General features: G+C 34.0%; 1 protein-coding gene and 1 long non-coding RNA gene across 4 annotated transcripts; one reads left to right on the forward strand and one right to left on the reverse strand.

The window, feature by feature from the left end:
- Positions 1-386: 386 nt before the first annotated feature.
- LOC141687378 (uncharacterized) lies at positions 387-2,867 on the forward strand. Of its 2 annotated transcripts, XM_074492627.1 has the most exons (6): positions 387-749; positions 995-1,048; positions 1,089-1,211; positions 1,334-1,375; positions 1,457-1,537; positions 1,916-2,867. In XM_074492627.1, the coding sequence occupies exons 1-6, from the start codon at positions 726-728 to the stop codon at positions 1,985-1,987; spliced, it is 396 nt and encodes a 131-aa protein (XP_074348728.1). In that variant the 5' UTR covers positions 387-725; the 3' UTR covers positions 1,988-2,867. The 2 variants fall into 2 exon arrangements, with proteins under 2 accessions (XP_074348728.1, XP_074348729.1); XM_074492628.1 differs by having other exon boundaries at positions 387-1,048; positions 1,120-1,211.
- LOC141687380 (uncharacterized) lies at positions 2,761-4,186 on the reverse strand. Of its 2 annotated transcripts, XR_012560997.1 has the most exons (4): positions 4,017-4,186; positions 3,742-3,919; positions 3,305-3,404; positions 2,762-3,228 (listed from the first exon to the last, which is right to left on the reverse strand). It is a non-coding gene; the product is annotated as an uncharacterized LOC141687380 (long non-coding RNA). The 2 variants fall into 2 exon arrangements; XR_012560996.1 differs by having other exon boundaries at positions 2,761-3,404; positions 4,017-4,185.
- Positions 4,187-22,398: the final 18,212 nt, after the last annotated feature.

Raw genomic sequence — 22,398 nt, forward strand, 5'->3', positions numbered from 1 at the left:
TACCATCACCAACAACCCGTAAACGGCCTCGCATCGTAATTAACCAGTCACCGTAATTCGATTTTCTAAGTATTTAGGTATATTTTAGGGATTAAGAAAGAGGTATTTAGTTTCAATGTTGATAGTTTCAGGGAAGAGGAAAGAGCGTATGATAGTTTCAATGATGACGCTATACAAATTGGGGATTAGGGGTATTTTGTTTAATTACCAATTATACCCCTGACAGTTCTAACGTTAACGGTGATGTTGGATGGTAAATGACTGAAGGGGTGCAAAATGAACAGATACTTAAAATCTGGAGTGCAACTTGTCAAGAAACGTAGTTTGAGACCATAGTGAGAAAACACCCAAAGATAATGGGTGCAAACTGCAATTTACTCTTAAACATTAGACAAGGAACTGTAGATGCCTGATACAAATTTTAATTAAGGGGACATGGCTATCGGTATTACTTAACTGTTCTGTTCTGTGACTTCTGTCATTATATATGCAACAAAAATATATATCTAGACTGTATTTACTATTTAGGTTTTCACTTTCCAGGCAGAATTTAATCATGCTTTTGACGGTAATGAGGCTATACATGAGCTCTGTAATTCATATTGCATAAAATGTAATCATCCATGTAATTCTAGCCAATCAATGCTCATTGTGTCGATGCCCATGGCTCTTCTTCGAGTTCTGTTGGTTGAACTCCTTAAGATTTAAAGTGGTATTGTAAAGTGATGTTAGTAGACAGCATGAACCAGGTAAATGCCTATTTTTAGGATGCCTACGCTTAATGATGTTTGCTTAAGAATAATAATACTATTAATATTAATAATAAAATAATTATAATTAGAAATGTAGCAGAAAGACGTAAATGAGTGTTCCTTGTGTTCTTTTCCTTTATTTGGGTGCATAACCCTTGGTAAATTTCTCCTCCGCCCAAGATAGAATATTATGTTAAGTCTTACCTTACAACTGATTGATATTGAGGTGGTGGTGTATGAAGGGACAGTCAGAGAAAAACCATCAGACAAGAAAGAAGCTCGCCAATTTATCAAAGGTAAGCTACATTGACTTCTTTAGTTCTATATATTACATAGTTTAAAACTTGTGGTGGAACTTGTTTTACAGGATATTCTGGTGGTCAGGCCTCAGTAGTCGGATCTGATGTAGTGAGCAACCTTACTACTGGGAAAAGAATGAGAGGATGGGATAGGTGCGAGGTAAGTATATATGTAACTTGTATGGTGTATTCTTCACAGTATCTCTGGTGAATATTAAGGTAATTCATAAGCTCTGATGATTTTAATTTGAGGTTCTCTAACTAGCTGCCATGTTGTTGCAGGTTTATTTTCATGAAATACCCGGTGAAGTTATCGATAGCCTGGTAAATACCAAAAAGTTGTGACACTTACATATTCGGATTATTTTCATATAGGCATCAATATTTTTTACTATCCTATGCTAGGTCGAGGAGGAAATTATGCTTAAGGTTGCTGGTGGTTTGACGATTGAACATCCATTGACACTACCCCTTATTGACACAGTGGTTAGCTCTTCTCCCTTTCTGATATCTGTAGGACAGTATGAGAATGTAGGTGTCAACATGCTAATTTGCTTGGACAGATTTACTGTCCTATATATGATTGGGCTGTTACATGCTCACTATATGCATTTTAAATAAAAATAGTATATGAAACTTGTATTTGCATCACTCCAACACAAATTGCGTTTTATGACATTTTTAAGAAGGTTTCCTTTTCTCCCCCTTCTAATCCTAATATCTTACTTTAAATTTTTTGTTCTGCTTGTCAATGCTGGCCACACATTTTGAATTTTTACAAGATATACCACCTAAAATGTGGTGCATACAGGTTACTAGTTAAAACTAACAAAAACATCTGATCTATGTCTCATGGTTTTGCAGGTAGGTTCCTTTGACAGCGTTATGGGACTCTCAAAATCTCTCGCAGAAAAGCTCATTCAAGAAGCCCTTTAGCATAACTTGCCTATTTTAGGTTCACGTGCCATGTAAACTGTAACTTTGTAGGCTCGAACCAGAATTTTAGCAAGCTCTTGATGTTTATGGTTTGCAGTTTCACATTGACTGCTGAGTTAAATTATTATTATTTTTTCATTTTCAGAAGTGATCGACAAACTCCTAATTATTTTTGTGTGCGGATTTGCACATGGTGACATGGTCGATCATGTTTACTTCTTTTTAGCAGTTCTGTCACTTGAGTATATCTGTTGGGCATGTAATGCTTATTATCAAACTGCAGAGAAATAGTAGTATTTGGTTCTGACAGTTTGATCAACTTTTATCAATTCTACAGATTCTCCGCTCACTCGGTATGTATAAAGAAATATTCCTTAGTGAGTGGATATCATACTCTATTTTGATTGCTTTTGTTCAACAGATAATGAAATAGGACCAGTTTCCAGACTGGAAGATAGTTTGCATAGGTAACACCAGTTGTGTGTTTTTCATATAAGTGCAGTGTAAGATCCCATTAGAATTTTGATGCTTTTAGCAATCAGTCATCATAATTTTACAGGATACATACTCAAGTTTGGAATACAATAAAGTAGCTTAAATTGTACTAATTCAGCTTGCAGGGGTCGCAAGTGTCACAGACATAGGAGTCGGCTCAGGGCCTAATTTTTCATTCATATCATGGTAGGGCATGTCATCGGATCCCCGGTATTTAGCAGTTTTAACATTTGTCTATTTATACAACACAATGAATTGCAGTTAACATATTGCTACATCTGATCAAACAAAGTTATATTGCAACTTATAGGGATCTTGTCAAATTTTAGAAAAAACAAACAAGCCATGTTGCATTTACCATCAATCGAGTACTTAAAAGGTTGAAGTAAACACACAGAGAGAATTGGTAAAATTTGTGTGACCACAAATTCGGTAACAGGTTACTATGTTTTGTAACAAAATCAATGGAAATGCACATAATCAAGATATAAAGCTTAACCTTCCAAAATGCCTCGAAAAACTTTGGTGGATTATAGATGACTATTATAGCAAGTCTCTCCGGGTAGTGATTGTGTAACACATAAATGATGTATCGGCTAGTTTTTATGGAAAATGTAAGTGTTCAGGGACCATCCGTTGTAGTCTATCAACCAAGACATTTGTCCTTGGCCCTCAGGTAGGTTGAGGATGGCATTCTCAAGTAGATATACCAGATGACGAATATTACCATCTGCTGATGTTGTATTCTGCAATCAACAAACATAAACAACAGTATTTATTGAAAGTTACAAGTATACAGAGATCCAGTATTCAACGACTAACCTGCATCCCCAGGCCTCATTATAAGTACACTTCTCCCTGATCTATCACGAAAATCTGCCCTGGAGACTTTACCAGTCTCGCCTTCATGTGCTACTTCATGCTGTTGTTACACAAAGTACTCTGTCAAAACTCAGAACAGCTTCAATATAGACCATTAAGGAGAGGAAAACTAAGTCTTCCCTTGCATTGTCCATGAAGTTTGGGCAGAACATTGTCCAAATATACAAGACAAGGGATTATATTTTAACGAGAGGAGATGCAGCACATTAATAAAAAATCCTCACAAACGAGATTCAAGATAGGTAGAAATTCGATCCATGTTATTATTATAGATTATGCATTGAAATAAAAAACATTAGCATACAAAGTGCAAGTTATGTAAGTCGAATCAAGTGCAGAGGCCTTGATCAGTTGATCATCGAACTATTTAAACTTACCCAACGAGTTTGTTCAGGTTTATAAGTAGACTTCCACTTGAGCGTCTCCTCCAACACTTTTCTTGCCCTGTCAACATTCCAGTTTCTAGCTTCCAAGTACCTCCTTAAACAGGCATCAGAGAAAAATTAAAGACCGCGGCCCGACAGCTGTCCAAGTGCAGTCCTCAGTGCCTTGACCCTGTAATAAGATATATGGTCGGATCTTGAATTTTAAGTGTGCAAATTAAAAGTGCAATATAATTTAATCTCTTGATTCTTGATCATAAACTTTGTACCTTATCAGGCTGTTCAACCTGTGGAAGATTTGGACTACGCCACCTCCATAACATAATTATACGAACCTGCAGGAGTATAAACAGGGTACAGATTATAAAAGAGAAAATGCTGCTCGGCGGTGAGTTAATTTGTGTGTCTAAATGCAGTACTAGTACGTTTTTTATTAATGTATATAGTGATAGACAAGTGGAGTTGGACAGAAAACACATGCGTTGCGTATGTGAATAAATGATTCAGTTTTTAGTTTTGCACCTACCTGCCAACCAATGGCAAGCTAACACAATCATTGTGTGCACTTGAAGATTGATAATACTAGGCTCGGTAGTCTAGTCCTATAAGTTGCAAATCTTGCTACACCGATGGACCATGGACCTAATTTAATAGGCCTGAGACACAAGTATATTACATTTTGATCAAAATACTACAAAATAAAGGTTTACCTAATTTTTTTTAAAAAGAATGCTACAAGGAAATGTACAGAAAAGCGTATATTTGACAGCCTGGATCAAAAGTTGAGTTTTTAAAAATAAAATAAAATTGGATAAGTCCCTATTTCAAGTTTAAAATAAGTCAAAATTTAATGTACCGAATGCAATTTATTTGAATAAACAACAATTCTTTTTATCATTCAATGGATAACATTCATCATCCGTTGAATCCATATTTGTTGAAAGTCCTTCCAAGTTGGGATTCAGTTTCTCTTTACTCTTTTTCCAGGCTTCATCACAGAAGGATTCTATACCTTGAACTTTAGTAATTTGAGTATGGACATCTCTATATGATTTCCATGTCTTAATTACTTCTTGTTCTCGTTCAAGTTACTTTCTTAAAATATCCTTTTCTTTAAGGATTCAGTCAGATCATCTTTGGCAATCTTGCACTCCATCTTCAGTTTCTCAAATTTAACAAACTGAGATTCTAACACATTATTTCTTTCACTTAAAAATAAATTGTTCTCTTTAATTTTAGTGTTTTCTTTAGTGAGAGATTTGAGTGTAACACGCAGATGATATAATTCGGCAGACATGTCATTTATGGCATCATTACACTCAATTTTAGATAAATGTGCTAGGTTAGTAGTGATTACCTGATTAATGGATGAACTGACATCTGCTTCATCTGACTTGGCCATAAGTTCTAGATTAACATAGCTTGTATCCTCATCCTCCTCTAATCCATCAGCGGTCAATCATTTTCTTGAGTTAGAAAAGCCATTTTCTTCTGTTTGAGCAACTCAAAGTATTTCTTTTTATAATCCACAGGCTCAAACTTCTTTCTTTCAGAATCAGGATTTTTGCACTCATTTGCAACATGACCATTCAAGCCACACTTGAAACATTTAAACTTTGACTTGTCAACCATATTTCTGTTAGGCTTGGATGCTCCAAAATTCTTTTTGAATTTAAGTTTGGCAAACCTTCTGGATAGAAAAACCAGATGCTCATCTATGTCATCCATATCATCTTGACTAAGATGTTCTTCATGTTTATCTACTAGTCCTTTTTCCTTTACCTTCACAAACTCTAGGGTTTGGTGCAGATTTCACAGCTTCAACCTTTATCTCCTTCTCTTTCTCTTGCTCAGCAACCAATGCAATGGACCCTTTTTTCTTTCTTCCTTTCTCCAGCTTCTCATCTTGCTCTATTTCAAGCTTATAGGTCTTTAGAATCCCATACATTCTTTCCAAGGTATATTCCTTATAATCTTGAGAATTTCTTAGTGAGACTGACATAGGCTTCCATTCTTTTGGCAGAGATCTAAGGAATTTGAGGTTTGAGGCTTTTATCTGATAGACTCTTCCATGCAACTTTAGAGCATTAGGTAGTTTTTGAAATCTACTAAATATGTCAGTGATTGACTCATTTTATTCACTATGAAAATGCTCATATTGCTGAATCAAGAGTTGCATTTTATTTTCCCTTACTTGCTCAGTTTCATCACATATAACTTGAATTATATTATAGACATCTTTAGCAGTTTTGCAATTGATGATGTTGTCAAACATGTCACCATTAACACCATTAAACAAAATGTTCATGGCCTTCTTATCCTTATGAACTTGTTCAATGTCTGGGTCAGACCATTCTGCTCTAGATTTTGGGATAGATGCTTTATTTCCTGTAGCAGCTCTCATGGGGACATGAGGACCTTTCTCAATACAGTCCACATATTCTTCATCTTGAGAGAGGAGATGCAGGTGCATTTTCACCTTCCAATTGTGATAGTTGTCTTTGTCCAGAAATGGAATTTTTACACCAACATCTTTTCTGCTCATCTTGTTAGTTATTGTGATCTTTAAACTCTTTGTTCTTCAAGAGTTTGATCTGATACCAATTATTATTCCCAAACAATCTAACAAAAAATTACAGAAGGGGGGTTGAATATAATTCTGACTATTTTTCAATTTTAAGAACTGTTCTACTTTGAATATATAACTGCGTTTGATTTAGCTATGTGCGGAATAAAAGTATTGAAGAAATCAAATAGAAAGTAATCAAATACAAGTATTTAAAAACTTTCTGGTGGATTGAACTTTTCCACCAAAGATATATATTAATTTGAGAACTCTGTGATGCAAGATTTACACACAGCTGCTTACAAGTAGAACTTACAAAGAACAGAGAAATTCTTTACAGATACAGCTTTATCTATTTCTCTGGTAATTGCTTACTAACTTGGATACTGTTCTACTTGCTACCCTTGGTTTATATATTGTTAGGAGCAATTGATGATATCAAACACAAACTATCAGAAGCATCGACGGATGATGATTACAAGCATCAATGGATGATGATGAAGTGAATCAACGGATGTTGATAACATCAACGGATGTTGATATTCGACGGATGATGATGTCAACGGATAATGAAATCAGTATTTGTTACATCAGTTGATCTTCGAAGAGGAAAATGAAATAGGAACTTCAAAGCAGTGGAGGACTTTATCTCAGAAGCAATAGTATAGGTTTCCTTGTTTTTAATAGGATACAATTCCTTATACATTGGTAGTTGTGCTCTATAAAAGCATTGTTTAGGTTCATGTTATATGAATTGCAATATTGTTATATCTTTCGCATAACCTAGAAGCTCTCAAGGATAATTGTTCATCCTTTCGAGAGAGTACATGTGTAATAAGTTTTTATCAAATAATATAAAAATTGTTGATTCTATTGAAGCTTTGTCGAGTTGATTATACTAACTGTATTCACCCCCCTCTACAATTGGTTAAGGGCCTAACAATTGGTATCAGAGTTTGTTGTTGACATACAAATAGTTTAAGATCTGATGATTAATCAACCATGTCAGACAAAGGAGAAGAAGAAACACATAATCTAGATCCGAAGCCACAACCCCAACCACATCACAGATAAGCAACAACATTAGTAGGTATGAAGCAATCAAGGTGCCCATCCTGAAGATACATGAATATCCAATCTAAAAAATCAGGATGGTCATGTGTTTGGAAGCCATAAATCCTGAATATTTGAACATGATCTATGATGGTCCTCACAAACCAATGAAGGTAGCTGCTTCTGTTGGAGGAGAACCAGAGAAGATGATAGACAAAGAAAGGAAGGACTACTCTTCTGAAGATATCACATCTATCATGAAGGATGCTAAGGTTCGACATATCCTGCACAGCAGTCTTGATAGTGTCATGTCCAATAGAGTCATTGGATGTAAAACTGCAAAAAAATATGGGATGCTTTAGAAGTAAAGTGTCAAGGAATAACTGCTATTAAGAAGAACATGAGGACAATACTTACTCAAGAATATGAGCACTTTGACTCAAGGGACAATGAGTCCTTAACTGAGATCTATGACAGATTTCAGAAGTTGCTGAATGACTTATCCCTTGTCGACAAAGAATATGATTTGAAAGACTCAAACCTGAAGTTCCTACTTGCTCTCCCTGAAAAGTGGGACTATAAGGTCACATCAATAAGGGATAACTATGAACTTGATAAAACACCTCTAGATGAGATCTATGGAGTTCTGAAAACTCATGAACTGGAGATGGAGCAAAGGAGCAAGAGGAAAGGATCAAAAGCTAGACCGGTTGCACTCAAAGTTGAAGAGAAGCCAAAGGAGAAAGCTACAAAGAAAAGCTACTCTAAAGGGAAATCCATGATTGCTAAGTCAGATACTGAATCATCAAACTCTGATGATGACTCAAATCCTGATACCGAATCAGATACTGACAGTAATCACAACAACAATAAAGATATGGATCAAATGGCTGCCCTGTTGTTTAAAAGTTTCAAGAAAATGGTCTACAAGAACCTCAGGAAATGGAGAAGATTTTCCAGAAAAGGTTCCAGTTCCTCACACTCTGATAAGAGGAACAACAGAAGAGATACTGATTGGAAGGAAGCTAGATCTGGAAAATATGACAAGTCAAAAGAGAGATGTTACAACTGTAATGGACTTGGACACTTTGTAGCTGACTGCAGGAAGCCCAGAACTGAGAAAAAATAAGCTTTGATCTCAAAGAAGAGAAACTGGGATGATTCATCAGACTCGGATGATGGGATCGATTATGCTCACATGGCAAATGCTAATGCTAAGGCCGACAATGCTGGATTAAAGGTACCTCAGTCTACTCTTGCATTTGATACTGATGATGTCTGTGAATTAAGATTATTTCTTAAGTCTCTACATGTTAGTTTTAGGGATCAGACCTTAGAAAACAATAGAATCAATAGTGAAAACTATGTGCTTAAGAAAAGGAATGATTACCTAGAAACTGAGTTGCTTTCCATGCTAGAAATTAAAAAAAAAAAAATAATACTGTTTATGTTAAAGAAAAATTATTAGAAAAACATGCTTATCTAGAAAAGGAGCTAGCTAAAGAAAGAGAAGTCATTAAATTTTAGACTAACTCAGGAAATCTTAGAGAAAGGCTATTGGGGATCAGGATTAGAATATTCAACTAGATCTAATTCTGATAAGAAAAGTGGAAAAGAAACTGAGATAACGGAACCAATAAAAACTGATAGTCAGCTCAAATTGAACAAGGTTCAAATAAAGACCATTAAGTTTAATCATAGTGCTAATAATATTAAATCAACCAATGAGGAAGGTACTACCTCAGCACCTAGATCAAACTTAATTACTGAAAAGAGTGAACAAGTTCACACAAATTCAGTAAATATTGGTTCAATGACTCAGAAACAGCTTAAGCTAAAGTTGAAGCATGTTCACCTGAAAGACAAGAGGAAAAGGTCTAGGAAAAATAGGAATATTAAGGTAGGTGTTAATAAGAATGGGAATTATGTGACTCCTCCTAATGCACCTAGAAAGATCCGTTCAAACTGTGGTAGCACTAATCATCTTGCTAATTCTTGTAGGAAGAATAAAGAGATAAAAGTTATTCCTCCTAAATTAGAGTTTAGGAATAGAACATCTAGATATAAACCAAATAATTCTTTTTTTCATCGTGACAGTGTTTGGCACTCTATTTATACATGTAAAGAGTATCACAATTTGTATTATGATTTTTATAAACTGAAACCCTCTTTAATTAAAGCAAAATCTGTTTCTGCATGTATAAATATTGATATTAAGAATATTAACATAAACTCTGATATGAAGACTTCTGCTGCATATGTTAACAAACTTAAAAAGGCCAAATGACCCAAGCAAGTATGGATCCTTAAAAACACTAACTGGTTCAAATTGCTAATTACAGGGTGACAGGAGGAAAGCTCTAGTCTTGGACAGTGGATGCTTAGGACATATGACTAGTTATAAATCCCTGCTATCAGAATTTGAGGAGAAGGCTGGCCCAAGCGTTTCTTATGGAGATGGCAACTTAAAAAATCTTGGGATATGGCAAAATCAAAGTTGGAAATGTCATCATTGAAAATGTAGCTCTAGTTCAGGACTCAAGCATAATCTGATTAGTGTGAGTCAATTCTATGACAGAGGTTACCATGTCAACTTTTACAAGGAGCATTGTGAAATTTTCATTAAGTATGATGGCAAGATCACATTGACTAGTGTGAGACATGGTAGTTTATATGAAGCCAGGGTCTTCACAAATTTTGATAATTCAAAAGTTTGTCTACTGAGTAGAGCATCTGTGGAAGACAGCTGGAACTGGCATAAAAGACTTTCTCACCTGAACTTCCATAATATCAATGAACTTGTGAGGAAAGACATTGTAAGAGGATTGCCCAATGCAGTGTTTACTCCTGATGGCTTATGTGATTCATGCTAGAAAGCCAAGCAAAGGAAGACATCTTTCAAGAGTAAAACTGAATCCTCCATTCTTGAACCATATAATCTACTTCATGTTGATTTATTTGGACTAGTGAATGTTATGTCTATTGCCAAGAAGAGACATGCACTTGTGATTGTTGATGAATATACAAGATACACATGGGTGTATTTTCTGCACACCAAGGATGAATCTCCATTCATTCTTCTTGATCATGTGAGGGAGCTGGAGAAAGGATCAACATACAAATTAAAGATCATCAGAAGTGATAACAGAACTGAATTCAAGAATAGCTCTATGGAAGAGTTCTGCAAACTCAAGGGGATAAAACAAAAGTTTTCTGCTCCTGGAACTCCACAACAAAATTGAGTTATTGAAAGAAATAATAGAACTCTGATAGAAGCTGCAAGGACCATGCTGGAGGAAGCAAGATTGCCTACCTACTTCTGGGCTGAGGTTGTGCAAACTGCTTGCTTTATACAAATTGCAACATTGATCAACAAGCATGGAAAGACATCATTTGAGATGGTAAAAGGAAAGAAGCTAAATTTAAAGTTCTTTCATATATTTGGTTGTAAGTGTTTTGTTCTCAAAACTCACCCAGAGCAGCTGACCAAGTTTGATTTAAAAGTTGATAAAGGAATATTTGTAGGATATCCGTTGACTATTAAAGCCTTCGGAGTTTATAATATGAGAACAAGAACAGTCATGGAATCTATATATGTATCATTTGATGACAATAAGATAACAGGTCTAGAAGATGCAGATGACAATGACAACTTGAGATTTGAAAATGAAGTACCTTATGCTGAACTTTTAAATCCTAACTCTGATACAGTAAATCCTGATATCACTCCAAGCTCTGAGGTTGCACAGCAAAGTGGAAATTCTTCTGACACTGAAGCATATGTTGAGGGGGAGTAACATGACTCAAATCCAGAGACTACTATAAGTGATTCAACTCAAGAAACATCAGTAGAAAGATCATCAGACTCATCTTCCTCAAATACTGATAACAATGGGAACACTGATTCAGGGGGGTCAAGAAATAATAGTGGTACTAATCAAGGAAATAACAGAGAATTCATGGATCAAGGGAGAGGTTCGTTTTCTAGGAGTCAACTTCCATCTGCAAGAAAATGGTCTAAGTCACACACATCTGACTTAATCATTGAAAACCCTGACAGTGTTGTAAGAACAAGAAAAACCACTCAGAATGAATGTCTCTATCATTCTTTTCTATCTCAAATGAACCTAAGAAGGTTGAAGAAGCTCTGAAAGATCCTGACTGGGTCACAACAATGCAAAAGGAACTCAATGAATTTGAAAGGAACAAAGTCTGGACTCTTGTGCCAAGACCAAAGAATAAATCTGTATTTAGCACAAAGTGGGTGTTCAGAAACAAAATTGACAGTGAGGGCATTATCACAAGGAATAAAGCAAGACTGGTTGCAAAGGGTTACTCACAACAAGATGGCATTGATTATGATGAGACATTTGCTCCAGTTGCAAGGTTAGAGGCAATAAGGATCTTTCTTGCCTATGTTGCTCACAAGAAGTTTAAGGTGTTCCAAATGGATGTGAAGAGTGCATTTCTAAATGGAGAACTTGAAGAGGAAGTTTATGTTGAACAACCTCCATGGTTCATTGATCCAAGGTATCCAGATCATGTCTATCTACTGGATAAAGCACTATATGGTGTGAAGCAAGCTCCAAGGGCCTGGTATGAAACACTTGCTCTATTTTTGCTAGAGAGTGGTTTCACAAGAGGTACAATTGATAAAACTCTCTTTTATAAATACCATGGTAAGGACTTGTTATTGGTACATATATATGCTGGTGAGATCATTTTTGGATCTACTAATGATAAACTCTGTGAGAGATTTAAAAGCTAATGTAGTCCAGGTATCAAATGAGTATGATGAGAGAATTGAGTTATTTTCTGGGGTTACAAGTCAAACAGACTAATGAAGGAATCTTCATAAATCAAGCCAAATACACCAGGAAATTACTCAAAAGATTTGGAATGCAAAACTGCTCAACTACATCAACTCCCATGGCCACTGCAACTAAGTTAGATTTAAATACTGGTTCTTCAGTAGATATAACTAATTACAGAGGTATGATTGGCTCACTCCTATATCTGACTGCTAGTAGACCTGATATCATGTATGCTACCTGTCTCTGTGCAAGGTTCCAAGCTGACCCTAGAGAATCTCATTTATTAGTTGTGAAAAGAATTTTTAAGTATCTCAAAGGCATCAAGAATCTGGGATTATGGTATCCTAGAGATTCAGACTTTAAGCTAATTGGATATTCAGATGCTGATTTTGCAGGATGCAAAATAGACAGGAAAAGCACTTTTGGAAGCTGTCGATTCCTTGGTGGAAGATTGGTTTCTTGGTTTAGAAAGAAACGAAAGTCAATTTTCACATCAAATGCAGAAGCAGAATACATTGATGCAGGAAGCTGTTGTGCTCAGATTCTATGGATGAAGAATCAGCTGATGGATTATGGGTTAGATTATTCTTCTATTCCTATATATTGTGATAATCAAAATGCTATTGCAATGACAAGAAATCCAGTACAACATTCAATGACTAAGCACATTAGCATCAAATACCATTTCATAAGGGAACATATGGAATCTGGTATAGTAAAATTGGTCTTTGTTCCAACAGATCAACAAATAGCAGATATATTCACCAAGCCTCTCTGTGAAGTCACATTCACAAGATTGGTGAATGAATTGGGAATGATATCAGGACAAGTCTCAAACTCTAATACTTAAGTCTGCTGATATTTTTGAAGCATGGTATCTTATTATGTGTCACTACTTGCTAGATACTGATTATTATGCTAAATGATTGATGCCATAATAAGATGCAAATTGTGCTAAATGATCTTATGTGAAAATTGCATGTTGAATTACTGATTATACTTACATACTCTGTTATTAGTTAAACTTGCTTTGACTAATAGTTTATGTCAGTAGTTGATAAATCTTGATAGTTGTGATTACTTGTTGTTAATGGTCAAACTTTGATTGACTATTTTGATGAAAATATTATTTGAATTAGCATTGTAATTACAAGGTTGAAGTTCGCCTCAGATGGAAATTTTTCATGGTTACAGATGTTTACCGTTGAGACTTTCTTAGATCCAGTGAGATTGGGTTTGCTCTCACAGCTCCATCCACAATCTCTGGTGACCAGGTGCTTGCTATCTGGAGGACTAGAGTATTTGATGATGGAGGAGCGAATGGATCTCCAAGCCTTGTATTTCAATTTGACAATACAACAAACATATTAATTTCTCAAACTGTAAGGGATGCATTACAGTTGCCTACTCATACCTCCTACTCAAGTTTGGTAGGTGATATTGAGATGAGGTGATTGTTTACTGAGATTGGCTATGACAAGGATATGAAGAACCTTGGTCAATTAAAAAGAAATGGGCTAAGAAAGGAATGGAATTTCTTCTTTGATTGCATCACAAAGGCTTTCAATAACAAATCTTCAAATTTTGATGCCTTGCCCATTATGACACAGCAGATAGGGTACTCTCTAATTCATGGTTAACATTATGATTATGGAAGAGTAATTCTGTCTTTTATTGGGGATAGGATAAATGCTGATAGAAATATAGTATATTATGTTAGATCCTGTCAGTTGATTTTCAATGCTTGTTTTCCTAATACCCCTATCCCCATTAATCAAATAGTTTCAATGTTTAAGTTGACAAAAAGGGTTTTTTCTGACTTAATTTCACAAGATGAAAATCAGTTAAATTTAGCTCCTTTGAGGTTACCTTTAGTTGCAAGAAACTTGCTTTTAGAAAGGCTTTCTAAGACTTATGGTTTACTTAACAGTAAAAGTGCTAAGCTACAGGAAATTACCATTGGAAACCCCCTGTACCTCACCTCAGCACAGTAACTCAAATACAAACTCATCCACCAGAACAATCTCAAACAGAAGCCACCTCAGGTGTCTCTCAAAAGACACGTATTGTATAAAGAAAGAAAGTCTTGGTAAAAAGAGCTACACATCCTATTGTAGCTAAGTCAAAAGACGAAGCATCTCAAGTTCCTCATTCTTTAAAACATTCAGAAATTGTAAAGAGGAAACTTGTACTTGCTGGACTAGAATCATATTCAGATGAGGACAATGCTACCTTATCTTCTAGATTTTCAAACCTTTCGTCTGACTCTTCTCCAAAACTAGTTGTTCCATCAACTGAAAAAGACACAGCTGCTGATACAAATGCAAATCCCAGACCAAAGAGAAGAAGATTGGTCAAAGCCTATTACAATCATCACTTGCTCAAGCTTAAACAGGAAATTGCTAAGGAGACAATGAGTGCATCAAATCTAAAATCTGACATCCAGTCTACTGCTGAGGCGCTTGTAGAGCTGTCTGAAACTCCAGTCATGCAATATCACAAGAGAGCGAGGGGAGTCTCTCATGAGCAAGTAGAAGCTAGTGTCAAGAGGCTGCAAAGGAAATGACTTTTTCCTGGATCAACACACAAGAATCTGTATCTCAAAGGGGTACAACAACTACATCTTCTGATCCAATCCCACAAGAACCTGCACCTCAAAGTGGCGCAAAAGATATTGAAGAACAAGAGCCTCTGATTGAAACTGCTCAGGAGTCTATTACTGCAATTGTGGAGATGAGTACACACGAACCTGGTTGTCAAAGTCATCCATCAACTTCTGATTCTCCAGCTAAACAAGAACCATTGCATCAAAGCTGCAATGCAAGCCTTACTCCTGCTGTAGTGACTCTTATTATTGATGTTGAAGGCAGAGTTCATCCGTCTCAGCTGTCTACTGATATTTTATCAGTATCATAACTGAATGTTCGCACGGAATCTACATCTTCAGATTCACAAGGTATAAATACTGTTATTACTTTATCAGCATTTATTTTAAATACTGATAGTTCTTTCAACATTTATTATATATTTTTCATGATATAAATCATGTTGACTTGATTACTTCTAGACTTTATTTAAGGACCACCTCTAGTTGTATGATCACATATCACCCTACTTTAGCCACCTCTTATTTCTGTATGACAATCTTTCTGAGCCATTTTCTGTGAGATGTGTGAAAAGATTGAGAGAGAAATAGAATTTAAGAGAGGCAGGATCCTTCCTGGCAAAAGGAGAGGTAGATGAGAGATAGGATTTAGTAATCCTTATGAGGAAGCTCTGACTATTAAAAGTCATGAGATGTGTGGTGTGAGGAGTAGTGAGACTACTGTAAAAGAATAGAGAGATAAAGTTTTATTTACTATATGTTTGCAGGTGCTCAGAGTACTTAAGGAACAGATGTTGAACAACAGTCTGTTGAATCTCAGGAAAACTTTGGTGTACCAAAGGCTATTTATCTCCCTGCAAGTCTAAGTACTGATACTTTCTTGCAGTTCATACATTCTACTATTTCACCACATGAGATAATCCCTATTTTTGTTGAAAAACATTCCATTTACTCTACTTTTCCATCACCTGAGTAAATCTCTGTTATTGTTGAAGATGTAGTAGCACAACAGTCCATTCATAAAGTTTCATCTATTTCAGAATCACCACAGCATTCTACAGGAACTGAGCTCCTGGAAGTTAATATTGAAGCTCCAAATCATTTATCTACAATACTTGAAGATGTGGAGTTAACTACTGAAGGTGTGGAAGCTTTTGAAGCTACTGGATTATCTACTGCACCAATTTCTCATTATATTCTACATGCTGAAGCTGGTGATGAAGTTCAGCAATTAGTGCAAGATCCAGCTGATATTAAATAATCTAATGATGGTGAATAAGCTAATATATCTAATGCTATTTTAGATCCTGAGGATGATCTTTTCTTCCCTGAAGATATGCCTATGCATGTGAGACAACAGAAAATGAAAGAGTTAGATGCTAAGAAGAAATAGAATTATTCTGATAATCTCTGGAATGCTCATTGGAAAGATGATACATATCCTATTTCCAGAACTCAAGCTGTTGCACATCTGGAAACAACATAACTGAAGATTACAAATCCTGATGTGCTGAATCATCTGAAAGCATCAACTTTAGTTGTCAGATCCTTGCACACAGCTCATGAGTCAACTACTACTCAAATCAATCAGATCAAAGCTGTTTACTCATCAGGAAATTTAGAAACATATTTCACCAATAGTTGTCAGGAAAACTGCAATTGAAGCCAGTCAAGCTAGATTGGAAGCTAAACAAACTCAAATTTCTGATCAACTTACAGAAGTACAGAATTCAATGGAGCTGATTATTTCTCTACTGCTCGGTGATGATGCTAAAAAGGGGGAGAAAATTGTTAAATCTAAATGCAAGCAGCTGACATTGACAAGTACTGATGATGAAAATCCTGATGGAAGTAATAAGGGGGACATAAGGAAAGCAAAAGGAGAAGAGGTGAATAGCTAGTTGGAGTTAGTGGTTCATCAAAAGCAATCAATAGATTTCAGTCTAGACAAGGATGAAAAAGTAAGAGGAATGAAAGAAGAGTTGAAGATTTGATTGTGACTACTAAAATGCAACAATCTTCACAAGTCACAACTGTTGCTGATAAAGGCCAAGGTATTTTGGAGAGAGAAGCTGGTGCTGAAGCAAGTCAATATCTTCAAACTGTGAAAGTTAAAGGAAAAAAGACAACTCTGTTCTACAAAGATCCAAAGATTCAATTATTTGACTCTGAGGTGAGTAGAAGAATATTTGCAAAAGAAAATCATGGAGTTGATCTTGAACAGCTAAGGTAAATGGAGGAAGACTTCAAAAATTCTATGAAGACAACAAATGCTGATATTGCTATTATTTCTCAAGTACTTTATGAAGATGATCCGTCTAACAGACCAACCAGAGGTATAGTTATAAGGGAAATCAGTCAGGCAGAAGTTGAAAGATCTCTCAGATCATAAGTTATTGAAACTGCTGACAAGAAGCTTAAAGGAAAAGAGAAGATGGAAGAAAAGTCAAAGATTTCAAAGCCTAAAGCCAAAGTTGTTACAAAGAAGAAATTAATATCTAAGGAATCTAAATCTCAAACTCTGATAAATCCAATCTATACAGTAGTTCAAGCTCATGATACTGAAGAAAAATGTGAAGAAGAAGAAATCATCCAAGCTTATCAAAGAAGAAAGATTTATGGAAGCATTCTGAGCCGATGAAGTGAAATTAACCTCTGACATAGCTCAAGTTAAAGAAGCAGTTCAGGATGAAGGGTAAAGTATGATATTCACTGAAGTAAGATTGAATATGCATACTTGATTCCTGTATTTAGATAGTTTTGACATCATCAATTGAAACTTGTCCATATTTCCATAGTGAACAAGTTGGGGGAGATTGTTAGGAGCAATTGATGATATCAAACAGAAACTATCAGAAGTTTATTTTAGAACTTATATATCAATGGATGATGATGATGTCAACGGATGATGATATCGACGGATGATGATATCAATTGATGATGATGTCAACGAATAATGAAATCAGTATTTGTCACATCAGTTGATCTTCGATGAGGAAAAGGAAACAGGAACTCAAGGTGGTGAAGGACTTTATCTCAGGAGCAATTGTATATGTTTCCTTGTTAGTGATAAAATAGGATTCCTTATATATTGTGTAGTTGTGCTCTATATAAAGCACAAATTAGGTTCATGTTATATGCATTGCGACATTATTATATCTTTCGCATAACCTAGCGGCTCTCAAGGATAAATATTGATCATTTCGAGAGAGTACGTTTGAAATAAGTTTTTATCAGTTAATATAAAAAATGTTGATTCTGTTGAAACTTTGTCGAATAGATTGTATTAACTGTATTCAACCCCCCCCCCTCTACAGTTGATTAATTGCCTAACAGGATGAATTGAATTTTTTAAATTATATTATTATTTGAAAATTTATATTACATTTTTTAATTCAAAAAAGTAATTGATTGGTTTTTAATCTAAAATTAACTTGAGGAAAATCATCTAAAGTTATCAGCATTTTGCATATAAAAGTTGAATGACACTTTTGTATAATAGAATCAACGTCATGTATTTATAAAAATACCCCATATATTGATAAAAATACCCCTTAATTTTATACTGAAAACTAAATATTAATTTAAATGTAAGATCCTTAATTCCAATTATTACGATAACAATAATTTATAATTATTCAAACTTCAATTCACAATAACTCTATTTGGGTGTCAAACTGCAAATATATAGAAGGAGTAAAAAAATTTTAAATTTGTACGCGTTGAAGGCATGAGCCTCGACCGTCTAAACGGGCTTTGACATTTCTTGAAAGCCCGGCCCGATCAAAGTCAAAGCCCAAAAAGCCCGGTCCGGTCAAAACACGGGCTTTTTAAGACCCGGTCATAACCCGATCCGGTGGGTCTTTTGTGCATCTCTACCTACAAAGGGTGTAGTTGATTTGCAGAGGGAGTTTGCAGTTTACGATTTATCCAAATACAAAATTTGATAGTAGAATTTTATCGGTGGGTTCATACTTGAAGGGTTTTTAGCACATAAACGCAGCGAAAACGTAAATTTAATCTTAAAAAAAAAAACGAAACCCTCCGCAGGATCCATGCAAAAAATAATATTTAATTCGTAGTTCAGTATGTTTACCTTAGGAAGCTTTACGTTAATGGAAATATGGAGGTCTTTAATAGCGATCCAAGAACGATGAACGGAGATCCTTAGCAGCTGCTCCTCAAGTGTGAAGCACTTCACCGGTATCCACCAAGAAAACGATGTAATGAAGGAGGAGATGGAGAGAATTAGGGTTTTGTAAATCTTTTTGATTTTGGCAAAAATAAGGTTTATAATAGTATATTTATAGGCAAAATTTTCAGCTGAAATTTTTTCCATAAAATATTATTATTATTAACCCTTTATTATTCTCACTAATAATTAAAACACCTTTTAATTATTAATCCTTTTTCTAAACTCTTTAGAAATAATTCTCTCACTTGATTTAATTTCCAAAAATTAAATTCTTAATTAATAATATTAAGAACATTTTCTTAATTAATTTATAATCAATTAAATCTCATTTAATCAATTATTAAATTTTCCAATTAATTATTTATTTCATAAATAAATAATTATCAGCCATTACTAATTAATTCCTCCACCATTAAATCATTCTCTTTTATGGTGTGACCCTGTAGGTTCAATATTAAGCCGGTAGTAGAAATAAATAATAATAAAACTATTTTATCATTATTTATATAAATTCTCTAATTCATTAAATATGATTAATTAATTAATCATATTTATTCTACATCGTGAGAGATACTTCTCAGCATATCGCGACTATCTGGATAATACGAATTCACTACTTAGAATACCAAGAACCTATTCAGTGAGTAGTTACCGTACAATCAATTCCTTCTACCCTGCAATGTCACGATTAAATTACAAGGCATGGAACTTATGTCAAACCTATCTTATTTAATCACTTGCTTTCCCATTCACTATGCTTAGTTCTATTTAATGTAAATTAGAAACTTCTTTCTAATTTCATTCACTCTGGCCAGAGATTCCTGAACTAGCATAACTGGATCAGCATTGAACATTCTCTTCCTTCACTGGAAGGGGTAGATCCTTTATTGATCATACACTATCTTCGTGTACAAATTCCTATACCCAGTAGAGCCCTTATAATTGTCCCTTGAGACTAAGAACTAAACCAAAGCATAGTTCAGTGTACACAAGATGACTATGATGACCTCAAGTCTAAGGATACTTGTACAACTATCACTATGTGAACAACTGCTGACACGTGAGTGAACTCCATCCGTTGTTCAGCTGTGTGAGTCATGTTCAGTGAACTTATTCTATAATAAGCACCTACATACTAGCTATAGTGTCACCACACAAATGTCTATAAGAACAGACATCCTTCATAATGAAGCATGCATAGTATGTAACGATCTTTGCGGATTATTAATTACCAGTTAGTAATCCTACGACTAGAGTTATCATCTTTAAGGTCTCATTATTATGATCTCATCACAATCCATAAAAAGCTTTACTCTAAACTGTGGTATATCTTATTTAAACATTTAAATAGATAGAGCCCGCAATAAAAATAAAACAAGTCTTTTATTAATATCAACAAAATCAAAACAGATTACATAAAAGTTATTCCTAAATCCTCATACATGATTGGACTTAGGACATATCTCTTTCAATACTTAGTCGTTATATATGAAATTATAGACGGATAATTGACTTTAATAAAGTAATAGTATATAACCCGTGCGATGCACAGTCGTTTCTATCATTATTTATTATAAGTTATAATTTTAATAATATATTACTTGTAGGATTCGATCTTATATCACTTGAATTATAATTTCTAAAATTATATCTAACAGTTCTCATCAATTTGATATGACGGCTCTAGATTGAGTGACCAAGGACCAAAAACAAAAATTTTAATATTTCGTCTTTAATATAATTGTACTAGTATATAACCCGTGCGATACACAATTGTTTTTATCTTTATATATTATAAATTATAATTTTAATATATTCATATTGGGATTCGAACTTTATACCCCTAGTATAATAATTTTACAATGCACCATGATTATTTTAATCCTTATATATTTTAAATTATAATTTTAATATATTCCTGGTAGAATTCGAACTTTATACTTTTTGTATAATAATTTTTAAGAATACTAGCCTAAAACTCATGTGATGCACGGTTGTTTAAAATAATTGTAATCTTATTTTTTTATTTTAATGTTATATTAATTATATTTATTAAAAGAGTAAGCATGTGTGAAGTATAGCCGAATATATTGTTTGTTATATTATAATAGCTATATTTAATGATATTTAGATTTTAAAATAATTGAATTTATAAACCGACCCGGTAAGTAGGTTCCGCAAAATATAAATTCGTCCCAATAAATATGTCACGTGTTTCAATTAAAATATTTTAATTTATAACTATTTAGATTATTCATCAGATTCAAATCTTTAACTAATTTATATAGTGATTATTACCATTTATATCTAATCGGAAATTTGGTTTATAAATTTCAAAGATTAAAATTTAAAGGATCTTAAAGTAGTTTTATTATTAGTGGTGATTTAACCTGAGAGATAAGATGTTATTGTCCATGCTAATATGATATATCTTCTCATAATTTTAGGTTTGGTATCAGTTCCGGAACGGATATTGCAAGTTTATGTTTAACTATATTCTTAGATATTGTAGTTTATTATAACATTTGTGATGCAGCTAGCCGTGTTTTAGCCGTAAAGGTTAATTATTTTATATTAATTAAGATTAAAATATGAGTTATTAGTTATTGTAATGGCTTATAGTTTAAAAATAGCTTCTTAAAATAAATTAGATATTTAACTAATGAACCTTCTAATTTTAGTGTTTGGTAGTTAACTTTTCAAAATAGATTATTTGTCTTAAAAGGTTAATTTGAAAAAACTGCTCGAATGAGTTTTTTCAAGTAAATAATACAAAAAACTAGTTGAAACATCTATTTACCAAATAATTTTATTCGAAATAATTAAATTCAATCAACTATAGTCAAAATAACTAACGCATATAGTTCAAACGACTATTTAAACCGTTATAACTAATGGCTCATTAATTATCAGAGAAGGTCAATATTTAATTTTATTAAATATAATGTCAGGATTGGAAAAATAATTTTCATATAATTCTGAAAATATATTGTATCTTTTATATGTTTCATTTTTTCTATTGGAAAAAATCCGTTCCTCAAGGTAGGGTTTTGTATTCATACGAGGGTTTATTCCCCAATTTACTTGCCTCTCTTTTTTTAATAATTAATTTACCATACCTTTTTATTTGGTTTTTCGTTAAGCATGTCTTTGGTGATGAACTCGAGAATTGGCGAACTACAAAAAATTATGAATATGACTAAGTTAGACTTAAGTAGTGTTTTATGGACAATAAGTAGTGTTTTACGGACAAACAATTTTTGTATATATTTTTATATCAATTAAATTAATAGAATAGAAGAAGTATAAATAGACTTCAATATTAATTAATTTAATATAATATTAATTAGTAAGGGGAAGGTAATTTCAGCAAGTACCGACCGACCGACTACCAAATTTTTAATATTTCGTCTATTAT

This window comes from Apium graveolens, chromosome 9 (genome assembly GCF_009905375.1).
Source record: "Apium graveolens cultivar Ventura chromosome 9, ASM990537v1, whole genome shotgun sequence".
Lineage (NCBI taxonomy): Eukaryota > Viridiplantae > Streptophyta > Magnoliopsida > Apiales > Apiaceae > Apium > Apium graveolens.